General features: G+C 60.8%; 1 protein-coding gene across 1 annotated transcript in view; it reads left to right on the forward strand.

The window, feature by feature from the left end:
• Window positions 1–12736, forward strand: part of ADGRD1 (adhesion G protein-coupled receptor D1) — a 46434-nt gene that overhangs the window by 11201 nt on the left and 22497 nt on the right. Inside the window, exons 6-14 of the mRNA XM_087828830.1 lie at window positions 2051–2230; window positions 2746–3000; window positions 3404–3468; window positions 4163–4318; window positions 4803–4862; window positions 5571–5688; window positions 5942–6052; window positions 6899–6974; window positions 8154–8295. Coding sequence (XP_087684956.1) covers window positions 2051–2230; window positions 2746–3000; window positions 3404–3468; window positions 4163–4318; window positions 4803–4862; window positions 5571–5688; window positions 5942–6052; window positions 6899–6974; window positions 8154–8295 — 1163 coding nt within the window. The remainder of the gene's footprint in view (window positions 1–2050; window positions 2231–2745; window positions 3001–3403; window positions 3469–4162; window positions 4319–4802; window positions 4863–5570; window positions 5689–5941; window positions 6053–6898; window positions 6975–8153; window positions 8296–12736) is intronic.

Consider the following 12736-nt stretch of genomic DNA (forward strand, 5'->3'; position numbering starts at 1 on the left):
CGTTTCCTGTCTTCTTTCCCTGGCCTCTGTCTCTGTGAGGGCAGGGGCTGTGTGGGTCTTGGCCATCGCTGCACTTAAAGGGATGGAAATCCGCATTGAGGATGCTCAATCCGTATTTATTGAACAAATACATCTAATTTTGCTGAGGCTTAGATCCCTTTAAACGCTTCTCCACCACCTGTTCGATGGACTGCCACTTGAATGCTGCCAGTGACGGGCCGCTCACCACCCCGACTTTGCACGCCTGTGACGTTAGAAAGTTATTTCTGATGTTGGACTAAATTCTATCTTGAGAAACTCCCACCCACGACTTCTGAGTCCAGTTCAACCCCAAACCGCCGGCTCCTCCCAGAAAGACCGTCTTCTGTGTTACCCATAAGCACGCCCTCCCTTCCTGCGAACGCACCTGCTGTATTTCCTCACGAGCTTATAAACACGCCGAAGGCAGAGGGGCCTCCGTGGTGGCAGCCAGACAGTCTCAGTGTTCACGTCCCCCCTTTGCATCAGGAGACTCGATACAAAAAGCTGTGGGTTCGATCCCCGGTTGGGGAGCATACGGGAGGTCCCTCTCTCCCTTTCTCTCTAAAAATCAACAAAAACGTACCCTTTGGTGAGGATTTTTTAAAAAAATCTATGCTGCTTTGTATCTACGATCCCAAGTGCCCGGAGCAAATTCCCTCAAGATGCTGACGTGGGCTCGTGAACCTGTGAAGACTCGGTGGGAGCGTAAATGGAAATTTAAATAGAAGCCGTTGTCCAGTGGGGGGCAATGACCTCACCGACAAGCTGGGCGCCGGCACCGCTCTCTGCCTTCGCTCCCTTCATCTCACACCAAGTTGAACGTTTTATTTTCCTTCCTGGACAGGAAGGCGTTTGGCCAAGGCAGGATCGAATGAAACGAGCTTTTAAATGCAGTGAAGTGTTTGGAAGAACGGACTTCCACGCTTCCCACGGGAATTCGTTTCATAACAAACATTTCGCAATGTGCCCTGTTCTTTTTCCTGCGAAGCCGGTTGTTTCTGAGGCTGGAGAGGCCCAGGTCGGGGAGTCGGGTGTACCCTGGGCTCAGCGGCCGCCCCCGGGCAAGGCCAGCGGGAGACATCGGGGTGATGCCGCCTTCACGGGGAGAGGCCCGGGACAGCTCCGCTGCCCTTGAGCAGCCTCGAGAGCCCGTCTGTCAGGGTGACCACGGCACAGGGCACCTTTGAGGACGGCTCACCGCCCTAAGTGGCCCTGAGAACGTCCCCCCTGAGCCTCTCCGAGGTCAGGGAAGGCCCAGGCCCCTCCCATATATTTTGCTGTTGTTAACACTCACCTGAGGATATTCTTTCCGTTGATTTTCAAAGAGAGAGGAAGGGAGGGGGCGAGAGAGAAACATCGATGTGAGAGAGACACACCCATTGGTTGCGTCCCGCACGCGCCCCGGCTGGGGCCGGGGTTCGAACCTGCAACCCAGGTACGTGCCCTTGACCGGAAATCGAACCCGAGACCCTTCAGTGTAGGGGCTGGTGCCCTAACCACTGAGCCACACCAGCCAGGGCAACAGAGGGTGGTGGTTTTAACAAACTTGCCCGTTTAGAATGCGCTGCGGACATGAAAATGACGGCGCGGAAATGAGTCTGGGGCGTGGGCAGCTGGGCCGGCGGCTGCTTCCTCCGTGAACTCTGTTTAGAGAAGAGACCCTGGGAGGAGCTGCCTCGAGGGCGACGTCTCTGGGAGAATCGGAGGAACGAAAACCCGATGGTGTCCGCTGAGGGCCAGGGCTCTGGGGCCAGAGGGCTTGAGGTCGACCGGAATCCTAATCAGTCACGGGTTTAGTGGCCTCAGGTTCTTCATCTGTGTAATGGGTTTTCCTAACAGCCAGGAGGAGCTAATCCGTTTAAACTCTTAGAAGAGCGCCTGGCACTCAGTGAGCTCTCAATGAATGTTACTATTGCTTTTATTTCTGTATTTTCTGGGTTTAATAGACACCGTCTCTAGAACGAGCGGGATGGCCTCAGGCCCCTTCAGCTTGTCCTCGGTCATGACCCGACGCCTCTCCCTCCCCCAGGGGTCACGTTCTCTTTCTTCTGGAAGACGCAAGGCGAGCAGTCCAGGCCCAGCCCCTCCGCCTACGGGGGGCAGGTCATCTCTGACGGGTTCAAAGTCTGCTCCAGCGGCGGCAAGGGCTCCGTGGAGCTGTATACGCGGGACAACTCCATGACGTGGGAGGCCACCTTCAGCCCGCCAGGTGAGGACGCCGCCAGCCCCGGGGGCTGCTGGGAGACCCTTCCGATGACAGGAGCCGAGGAGCCCTGGCACGGAGCCCGCTCCCTAAGGCGAAGCCTGGGGAGACCTCCCGCAGGGGGCGGGCACCTGGGGCAGGTGGGACAGGGCTGGGCAAGCGCAGGTGTGGCTGTGTGTGCATGCGTGTGCATGCGTGTGCATGCATGTATGTGCATGTGCACGTGTGCGCATGCATGTGCTGTGTGTATGTGCATGTGCATGTGTGCATGTGCATGCGTGTGCGTGTGTGCTAAGCTAGCCATCTGCCTGGACTCGGTGTGTAAAAGGTGGAGGTAAATCCAGCTGCCTCAGCCTCCCCACCCGACGGGCTCTTGGTGACGGGAGAGTCAGACCTGCTGTCCGGACGCACCCGAGGTGACGGGGACCAATCACCTCGGGAGGGGGCTGTGCCTGAAGCCGGGAGAAGCACGCCTGGCGCTCGCTCGTTCCCACACCAACAGCGCCCTCTGCTCCTTCCAGGGCCCTACTGGACTCACGTCCTGTTCACGTGGAAACCCAAGGAGGGCCTGAAGGTCTACGTCAATGGGACCCTGAGCACCTCGGACCCCAGCGGGAAGGTGTCTCACGCCTACGGGGAGCCCAACGTCAACCTGGTGATAGGCTCCGAGCAGGACCAGACCAGGCGCTACGAGAACGGGGCTTTCGACGAGTTCATCATCTGGGAGCGGGCGCTGACCCCGGACGAGATCGCCATGTACTTCACGGCGGCCATCGGTCAGTGAGGGGACAAGGGGGCGAGGGCTGGGGTCTGTTCCTGGGGGCACCCGCGTATCGGCCCCCCTTCTCAGTGACTGGAGTCTGTTTCTCTTGGTTCCTTATTTATTTGAGAAGGTTGAAAGCTTATGTTAAATCGCCCTTTTATGTGGTGATTTGCAAGAAAGGTGCTCAGGAGCATCTGAGGATACAAATGGAAAAATAATTCGACCTGGGAAATGCAGACAGACTCTCCACGAGGTCATTTATTAGCCTGTATCTCCCCAGAAGCCCCTGCTCAGGGCGCCCCCGGTCCTCTCAGCTGTGCCGAAGCCGGCGGATGTTTTATTAAGGACAGAGCTTCCTGAGGATGAAGGGGAGCCCGTGCCCGGGTCCCTCACCCAACCGTCTCGTTTTTCCCCAGGAAAGCACGTGTGGCTGTCTTCCACGCCGCTGAGCCTCCTCGCGACGCCCACGGCCAGCACCCTGGTGAGCAGACGCTGCACCTGTGTCCCCTCGTGTTGGGTCTTTTTGCCGGGACCCTGGGCCAGACTGAAACCCCATTAGACAGTCCGCTGTGTCCCTCGCGAGTGTGGTGTCTGGGAAGACGTCCGGCATGGAGGGGAGGCCGGCGTGGGTGCTGAGCTGGGTGCTGAGGGTCACCGACCAGAAAACTCCGCTTCGTGTGGGCGGTTACCTCCGGTGCCGAGGAATCAAGACGGAAAGGCGGCCTGGGGACAGCCGGGCACTGGGACCTCGCCCAGGGCAGGTGGCACAGTGGCCCCCCCTCCGCTTCCCTGCACCCCTGTTGGAGGACAGGGTCCATTCCTGCAGAAAACTCCCCCGTCTGGGATTTGCGTTTGTAATCAGGCAGCTTTTCTTGGGAGCTCTAATGAAATAGCGGCTTGCAGAGCAGCCACCTGCTGGGGTTCAAATTCTAGTTGCCGCACTAAGTGCTGCCTAATTCCCTCATCTGAGAAATGGGTGGGTGTCTCATAGGCGGTCGTGGAGATGAGCGTTAACACGGGCGACGTGTCCGCCGAGCGCCTGGCGTGTGCTACGGGGCCACCCTCGCCGTCGCCGGGCTGTGATGACCCTGAGGCCCAGGGGCAGGTGGACGTGGGGACGGCAGGTGGGCGTCCGGTCTTAGCAGGAGCTCAGGGCGCCGATTTCTTTCCTGCAGGTGCCCACCGACGCCTACCACCCCATCATCATGAACCTGACGGAGGAGAGGAAGAACTTCCAGAGTCCCGGGACCGTCCTGAGTTACCTTCAGAACGTGTCGCTCAGCCTACCCGACAAGTCGCTGTCGGAGGAGACGGCGCGGAACCTCACGGAGGTGAAGCTCGGGCTGCGGAGCCCGGGGCGTGGGGGCGGCCGCCAGAGCGCAGAGGACAGACGGGCTCGGTTGGACCTACACAGAGTTTTTAAAAAAATTAGAAACTTTGACATAAAAGTCTGGGTTTCAGGCTTGTCACAAGCAGCCAGGTGCTGGGGCCTCTCCCGCCGACTCTGACAGCCCAGTGGGGCCCTGACGTCATTGCCCCTCCTTTGTTCATAGAACATTCTGGGTCCCGGAGATCCAACCGCTTTCTGTGTCCAACAGGCTCAGGGCTGAGGCGATAATGACGGGCCCAGCTCCGTGTCCCCGGGCAGGTCCTTCGACCTCTGCGAGCCTCAGTTTCCCCACCTGCGGCGTGGGGCTAAGCCGGCCACCGGGGGCTGTCTGTGAGCAGGGCTGACAGACACGGGCAGGGACCTGACGGTCTCAAGGCTCCCAGCTGAAGGACGCGTGCTAAGGGGGTCGTTCTTTCTGCCCGTAGACTTTCTTGAAGACGGTGGGGGAGGTCCTGCTGCTGCCCAGCTGGACAGCCGTGTCGGAGGTGAGCGGGGACGGTCTGACCTTCAAAACGCACCTGCCTGGGGAGCCGTCCTGTCTTCCCAGGAGGGGCTTCCCCCGGCCCTGTCCACGTCTGATGGGGCTGCCTCCACGCTGACCTCCAGGGTTGCTGGCAGGGGTGGAGGGGGTGAGGGGCCCCCTACCCGCCTTGCCCAGAGAGACCTCGCCCCCCCCCGTGTGACAGCTGGCGCTCATTCCACCGAACCCCCATACGTTGAACAAATACACGCGATTTGGGGCCAAAATGCCGCCTCATCCCGCCGTTAATCGTGAGGCTGACCTGGGGTTTCCATTTGACAAATTTTATTTGAACAGTTTCAAATGAAATGAGATTTAACTTCACATTGCCAAAGGGGTCATGAATTTAAGATTGTTGCAATCCGTCCTAGAAATAGATTTTTTTTTAAAAGGCACAACCTCCCAGGGTTCACGGTTTCCACGGGGATGTTTCGTGCGGGCTGGAGCCTGGGAGCCCCCCCCCGAGGCGGCTGGTGGACGACCGGCGCAGGCCTAAGCTCTGCCACAAAACGTGGACAGTCGTGAACCGGGTCAGACCTGGGCAGCCTAAGAGCCTCTCTTCCTTCGGACCAACGTCCGCAGAGCGAGCGGGAGCCTGGTTTTGCAGGATTGGTGCATCGGTCCCGCGATTCTGCGCGAGGTCGACGCAGCGGCTCTCCCGTGTTGTTTCCAGGACACCGGCTTGGTGCTGGGCTTGATCGAGACCGTGGACCTCGTCATGAGCCACATCTCCTCCAACCTGCAGGCCAGAGAGCCCCAGGTCACCATCGCGGGCTCCTCCTCTGTGGCAGGTGCTTGGCGGCTCCGCCGTGGGGACAGGCTGTGGGCGGAGATGAGGAGGGGTGGCCTCAGGCCCGGGGTCCCCCCCGGGCGTGGCGGGATGGACACAGGAGCCGCGTAATTGCAGTTCCTTCCCCCCAGGCTCATAGCCTCAGGTCCTTAGATGTTGAAGGTAATTACTCTACCAAAGGCAAAGGCAGGTGGGATGTCACACCGGCCCTGCCCGGAGGTGCTGACTGGCCCCTCTCTGCCGCCTCCCCTCAGAGTTCTCCGTGGCCAAGCTCCTGCCCAAAACCCTGAACTCCTCCCACTACCGCTTCCCGGCCCAGGGCCACAGCTACATCGAGATCCCCCACGAGGCCTTCCGCAGCCAAGGTGGGTGCCCTGGACCCTCCGGGGGTGGGGGACGCACCCAGGGTCTTCCCCGAGAGCCCACCTGTTCCCGCGTGAGTGGCTCAGTCCCCGGGAATGCAGGTGCATCATGGGAAACTCTCGAGATGCTCACTCTTGAGCCGACTCCAAGCCCACTCCATCCAGCCTAGTGGCCGGGATGGAACCGGGGCAGGTGGGCACCTGCGTTTCCCACGAGCTCTCTAGGTGACTCTGGTCCAGCGGGAAGGACACTGTGTGTCCCCAGACGTCTGCACAGCTCCCGTTGGCTGAATATGAACCGATGTGGGCACCTCCAGTCCCCCTCTCAGGGGCCCCGGTTCTACTTCCTGGCAGCTTGAAAGAGGGGCCAAGGGGACCCTGGTTACTGTCTCTGACTCCAGGAGCCCTGTCTGGGGCCCAGGTGGCTCTGGCCATTTTCGGTCCAATGCCTATTGTCCCCTCTGATCCCTTGAAAAGCAAATGTGTGTGTCCCTCCATCTCAGGGACCTCAGGCAGTCAGGGAGGGTCGTGGACTCTGAGCACCTGGTCGGAGGACATGCAACTCCTGGGCTCTGCCTCCCGGGAGCTGTGTGCCCAGCCCATGGGCTGTCCCGGCGCCCCTGTCCACCCTGGGAGCTGCGGCATCTGCACGGCTGGCGTTAGCTCGGGGGAGGGGCAGGGAGTCACGGTCACTGTCCCAGGGTCTCGGGAAGGCCCCTCACTTTCCCCTCCCTGGGTCTCAGGGGAGGGCCTGCATTGTTGGGTGAGGGGTCTGCTTGGGGGCTTGTGTGTCTCCTGCTTGTCCCTGGGATGCTGACGAGGGCCCCTGTCCCGCCGCTTCTTCCGCAGGCTGGACCACGATCGTGGGGCTGCTGTACCACACGATGCACCGTTACCTGAACAACATCCGGCCGGACAGCACCAGGTGAGTCTCCGAGGGCTGCACGGCACAGAGGGAGCCGTGTGCGTGTGCACCTGCGTGTGCACCTGCGTGTGCATGCGTGTGCCCCTTCTTTACGGCCGACCACTGTGACGTGCCCGCCGCCCGCCATCACAGGTGGATACACCACCTGGCGCCTCGCTGTCCGAGCGAGGAAATGCCACGGCCCTTAGAAGAAGACGCAGGAACTCCCACCTGGGGGTCGGAAGGCCTGGGGGAAGCCTGGTAGTTGGATGGTCAGGAACAGAGCTGGGCCACCCCCTCCAAACTAACTATGACCTTGGACATGTGCCTTAACCACCCTGAGCCCCGGTCTCCACGGCTGTAGGATGACAGCCAGCCGCACAGGCCTCCACCAGTCAGGACTGTGTTGGGTACATCAGCCTGAGCAGGAGGCCGGGGCGCTGGGGCTCGTGGGCCTAAGAGGGGCAGGAGCAGGTCGGCTTCGGGCGCAGCTGGGCCCTGTAATCTTTGCACACGTGTGGTTTTTTGTGAGAGTGAAAGGATGAGAGGGAATCGTAATGTCCTTACATCCCCCAGGTGGGGGCGGGTCCAAGTCAACAAGTGAGTTTAATGCGCAAAGAAGGAAGCCAAGGCCGGGCCAGACCGCTCCAGGGGCCCGAGTGACAACTGCCTGGGGACAGCGACTAACGTGCACAGGTCCTGGGGGCGGGAGGCTTAGCCGGCTTTTGCTGGGCCGGCTGGATGCAGAGGGTCCTCCGAGGCTCGCTGTCCCCTGGCCCCGCAGTGACCGACTGCTCAGCTGTCACCGATGCTCACGCTGGGCTGGGACAGCTGCTTCCTCAAAATAGGACCAAGGAAGCATTTTAAGCAAAAGAGGAGTTTACTGGGTCACGGGAATGGAAAGGTGGCGTGAGTAGGTGGCTTCAGGAGCGGCTGGATCCAGCATCCAGGGGATGCCCCTCGGCTCCCTCTCAGCTCTCGCTTCCCAGCCCTTAAAGGGAACAGGCTCTGAGAGACAGAATTCAAGCGGCAGGACCTGAACACTGAGCATGGGACTCGCCCCCAGGCGCCAGCACCCAGCCTGGAAGGAAGCAGTCAAATCGAACTTCCGCCCCCCAACAGCTCCATCCCCGAGGCTTCGGGCTCCTGGGCCGCGTGCCCCCCTCCCCTGCGGGTAATGATTTCTCGTTCCTTTCCCAGGATTGCCGAGGCAACGGCCTACAAGGGCTGCCCGCTGTCCGCCGCCAGCTACCTCATCTCCCTGGAGGTGGTCCCGCCGCCCGCGCTCTCCCAGAACTTGTCGGGCTCGCCGCTCGTCACCGTCCGGCTCAGGCACAAGTTGGTGAGTGAGCGGGAGCCGACCCGGCCTCGCACCTGTCGCCTGCTTTGGTTTTGCTCGGAGGGACGCTGGGTTGCCTGGTGCCGGTAGAGAGGAACTGCGATGATTTGGGCGCCGGCCCGAGCGGGTGCTTGTCTCCCACCCGAGCTCCTGTTTGGGGACGTGTCTGAGTGTGGCGGGAGGTCCCGTGGACGGTGTGGACAGCGTAGGGCCGGTAGCTTGGCTCAGACGTTGGGTGGAAAGGGCTCTGGGGCCAGAGGCAGCATTGCGGGGGGGGGGGGTTCTGGTTCATGATAAATGTCCTTCTTTTATGTACATATTGATCTCAGAGAGAGAGAAACATCAATGACGAGAGTCGGTGATCGGCTGCCTCCAGCTCGCCCCCTGCTGGGGATCGAGGAGCCTGCAAGCCGGCCTGCGCCCCGACCGGGAATCGAACCGCGATCTCCCGGATCCTAAGTCGATGCTCCACCGCTGAGCCGCGCCGGCCGGGCACTGAATGTCCTCCTTGGAGGCGGGGGGTGGGCAGTTCTCACGTGTGGTGATGCTGCTGTTAGCAAGATGAGGGCGTTGTCCTCCGAGTTTCCCGTTTTGCGCGATGAGCTTCGGGCCCCTCGCTGCGGTTCCCTCACCCTCAGTTCCTCGTTGCGGACGGGGCAGCGAGACAGACGCGCTGGGAGGCAGGCGGGACAGGGTCCTTCAGAGAAGGTGCGGCTGAGCGCCTGCCGAGATTTCGTCCTGAGCGGGGGTCCATTCGAGGCCCGATGGGCGTGGTTTTCCAAGGAATCCGTCGAGGACCACGATAGACCTGCGGTCATTTGACCCCCCGCCAGAGGCATTTCCCGCCAGGATTTTCCATTTCGTTCCGCCCTGTCCCACCGGTTCCCCAACACCGAGCGTGGGGACGGGGTCGGCCCCGGGCGCCTGCCGTCTGTCCTGCGGCCCCGAGCGCGCGCGGAGCCTCCTTGGGTGTTGCCGCCGTTTCTGACGTTTGCAGGGAAGCCGTAAATATGGATTTCAAATTACATCTCTGGATGTGTTGTTGGCAGCTGATTTGAAACTTGCTATTAACGTTGTCGACCAAAATAGACCTGCGGGTGGGATCCAGCCAGTGCGGTCGCCCCTTTGCAGCCTCTGTGTCACTTTTGGCTTTTAGTGTGAAACGATTTTAAACTCAGACATTGCAGAATGGGGCAGAGTCCCCTATGCCGCTCACCCCTCAGGCCCTGATGTTAATATTTTTTAAATTTTACTTTTCAACTACAGTCGACACTCAGTATTGCCTTGTATCACGTTGGGTGTGCAGCACAGTGTTAGACAGTCGGGCCCTCGACGCGGCGGTCGGGCCTCGGCCTGTCCACGGGAGGGAACGGGGAAGCCAGTTCCCCACCTGAGGCCTCTCCTGTGACCCTCGTGTGTGTGTGTTTAATTCACACCTGGACACACAGCGTTTTTTGTTGTTATGAACCCTCACCTGAGCATATTTTTTCCATTGATTTTTAGAGAGAGTGGGAGGGGGGGAGAGAGAGAAACATCGACGTGAGAGAGATGCATCAACCGGGTGCCTCCCGCACACGCCCCAACCTGGGCCAGGGATCAAACCTGCAACCCAGGTACGTGCCCTTGGGCAGGAATCGAACCCAAGACCCTTCGGTGTGCAGGCCGAGGCTCTAACCACGGCACACACCGGCCAGGGCTGAACACACATCCTTTTGAGGTGTCAACCACAGATAACACGGGGTTGATCTTATCGATTAAAATCTCGCTACGGTTGTCTCGATCCCGCCTGATAGCCTTTTCGGGAGCCGCAGGGTCTAGAATTAGCTGCCCTGGGTGATGGTGGGCTCAGGCGTTGGGGGCAGGTGCAGATGGCTCTGCAGGGCCCTGTGACCTGGGCCCCGGCTGCATGAAGGTGGAGGTGGCTTCCCAGGGTCCTGAAAGCCGCTGGGACTCAGGGGAGGCACCATCGGATGACAAAAGGAGCTCTGAGCTTTTTGGAAGCGTGACTTCTTTCTCCAGGGACCCCCAGCATTCAGCCCTGTAGACCGAGGAGCTGGGAGAGGCGTCTCCGTCCAGGAGGGATCTGGGCCGGGAGGGGCTTGGGGACAGCGTCTTCCGGGGTCCTGGACGCCTTCCTGTCAGGGGAGCATCTTGCCGGCCCAGGAGCCTGTGTGAGCCCCTGGGGAAGGCCCGTCTCCCCACACCCCGGCCTCCTGGCCACAGCTGGGCTCCGGCGGCGCGGTGCATCTGCGGAAGCCCGAGTCTCAGTCTCCGCGAAGGCACGAAGGTGCTGGTTTGGAGGCGGGAAGAAGAAAGGGCGGGTGTAGGTGCCGCCCTGGCCCAGGGCGGTGGCAGGAGTTATTTTTGAAACGGAGCATTTCTGAGCCGGGAGGGTTTCTGAGCGAGGCCCAGGCCCTGCCGGGAGCGGAGGGGATGTTTATCATTCCAGAGGGGACGGTAATTGAGGCCTGCGAAGCCGAGCGCTCTCCAGGGTTTTGGGGTTTTCCTTTGAAGGTGGCTCTCTCATTTCTGAGGACGTTTTTGGAGGCCCGCTCATTGGAGTTGAAATGATTTGCCCGGTGGGAAGCGTTTGTCCGAGGGCAAACTGGCTGCGTGGGGGCAAGCAGGGGCTCGGGGGGAGATGGATGCGCACATGTGTCCCGGTCCTCGTGGAGGGGACCGTGGAGCAAGGCCCTGCGGCCCAAGGTTGAGGCACCTGGTTTTCCTGGCACAGAGAGGGGTGCGGGCCCAACGGGGTCCCTGGGCCTGTCCTGAGGCCCCTTAGAGGCGATCTCCGACTTAAACCCCGGCTGGCCTATTGCCTGCCCCCTCCCTGTACCAGGACAGCACATGGGGGGCACTGCCCACACTCCCGGGACACGTGGCCATGCTGCCCTGTCTCTGCCAAGTACTCGGAGTCCTATCAGCTCACCTCGGTGGTCGGGGTGCAGGGGGGTTGGAGCGGCAGGTGCATGAGCCCCGCCTGGGTTCTGACCCCCAGGTCACGGTGCAGCCTGTGTCCCGTGGGGTTTTCTCTTTCACAGGATCCGTGGTCCTGCTGGCGTGGCCTCGGTGTCACCCCGAGATAGGCATCGAGCTTTATTTATTTTTCCCATTATGGGCATCTCCTCTCCCTCGACGCTGAGATGAGCCCCCCCCCCCCCGTCGTAAATCAAGGGACTCGTCACAATCAAGCCTTTTCCACGAGGCCTGTTCTGGACTCGGCTCCGTGGCTCTGTTTTGTCCTGAGCTGACCCCTCACTGTCGGGACCCCACGGCTTCTAACGGGTCCCCTAACCGGTCCCGGGAGTCCCACCCTGGTCCCCCCGCTTTGTTCTCTGGGCCGCCTTGGCTCGTTTCCGTGTGAGACGCACGTTTTAAAATCGATACACGTTGCGAAACTGCCCTTCAGAAAGGTCGTCGCAATTTTCCTTGTCGCCCGGAGGGGCCGCCGGGCGACGTCACCGCCCAGACTCTGCTGGGCAGAGGTCTCGGGCTTGTTGTTTGTGTTTCCTGGATTATTAGCGAGGCCGACGCCTTTCCCGAGTGAATGGCCGGTTCACGGGGTAATTTTTCATCTGCCGATTCCTTGCTGACACCTCTGAGCTCTCCCGGGCCCAGCATTAGCTGGCTGCGTGTCGTTGCCGTCGGCCGCCCACATTTTTTATGTTCACCGGACCAGGAACAAGCTGAGAATTTTTTATATCCTCAGATGTATCCACTGCTTTCCCTGGAAGAAGGGGCTGTATCCTGTCCTGTTGCTACTGTAGCAAATTCCCACAAACTAGGGGTTTAATTTGTTACTTTACGGCTCGGAGGTGGGACCTCCAGCCTCAGTCTCGCGGTGTCGCCGGCGGATCTGGGCTCCCGGGGTGCTCCTGGGGGACACTGGTCCCCCTCTTCTGTCCTGCCTCCGGGAAGACGAGCCGGGCCGGGGAAGGGGTCCCGGGCTGGGCTCCGCGCTGCAGGGCAGAGGGCCAGCCAGGCGCCAGCCAGCTGACGTCCGTCCAGATCGGTCATTTATTCCCCGATGATGACAGGGTGTCGGTCCTACGACTTTTTATAGCCCACATGGAAGGTTCCTGTCCGCTGAGGAACCGGCTGCGTTTGTGGGCAGGAGGGATCGTTTTCAGATAGGCGAGGCCTCCAGGGTTTCAGGGGACACACCCAAACCCGGGGCCCCCATCCGGAACCGGGTCCCTTGCGCTGGGCCTCAGAGCCTGTGTCTCTCTCTTGCAGTTCTGTCCCCTGAGCTTCAGGCTGCCGAGCAGTCGGGGTGCTCGGAGGTGTGGCCGGGACACCGCCGCCTTGTGGGCCTCCAGGTCCTCGCTGGGGCTGAGCCACGGCCACGGCCACAGCAAGAAGAGGAAGAGAGGAGGGAGGGAGATGAGAGCAGTGTCCGGGCTGGGGGGGGGTCACTGCCGGAGGAGAGAGATCAGCATGA

The sequence above is a fragment of the Miniopterus natalensis genome, chromosome 20, assembly GCF_054644295.1.
Source record: "Miniopterus natalensis isolate mMinNat1 chromosome 20, mMinNat1.hap1, whole genome shotgun sequence".
In the NCBI taxonomy this organism is placed as follows: Eukaryota; Metazoa; Chordata; class Mammalia; order Chiroptera; family Miniopteridae; genus Miniopterus; species Miniopterus natalensis.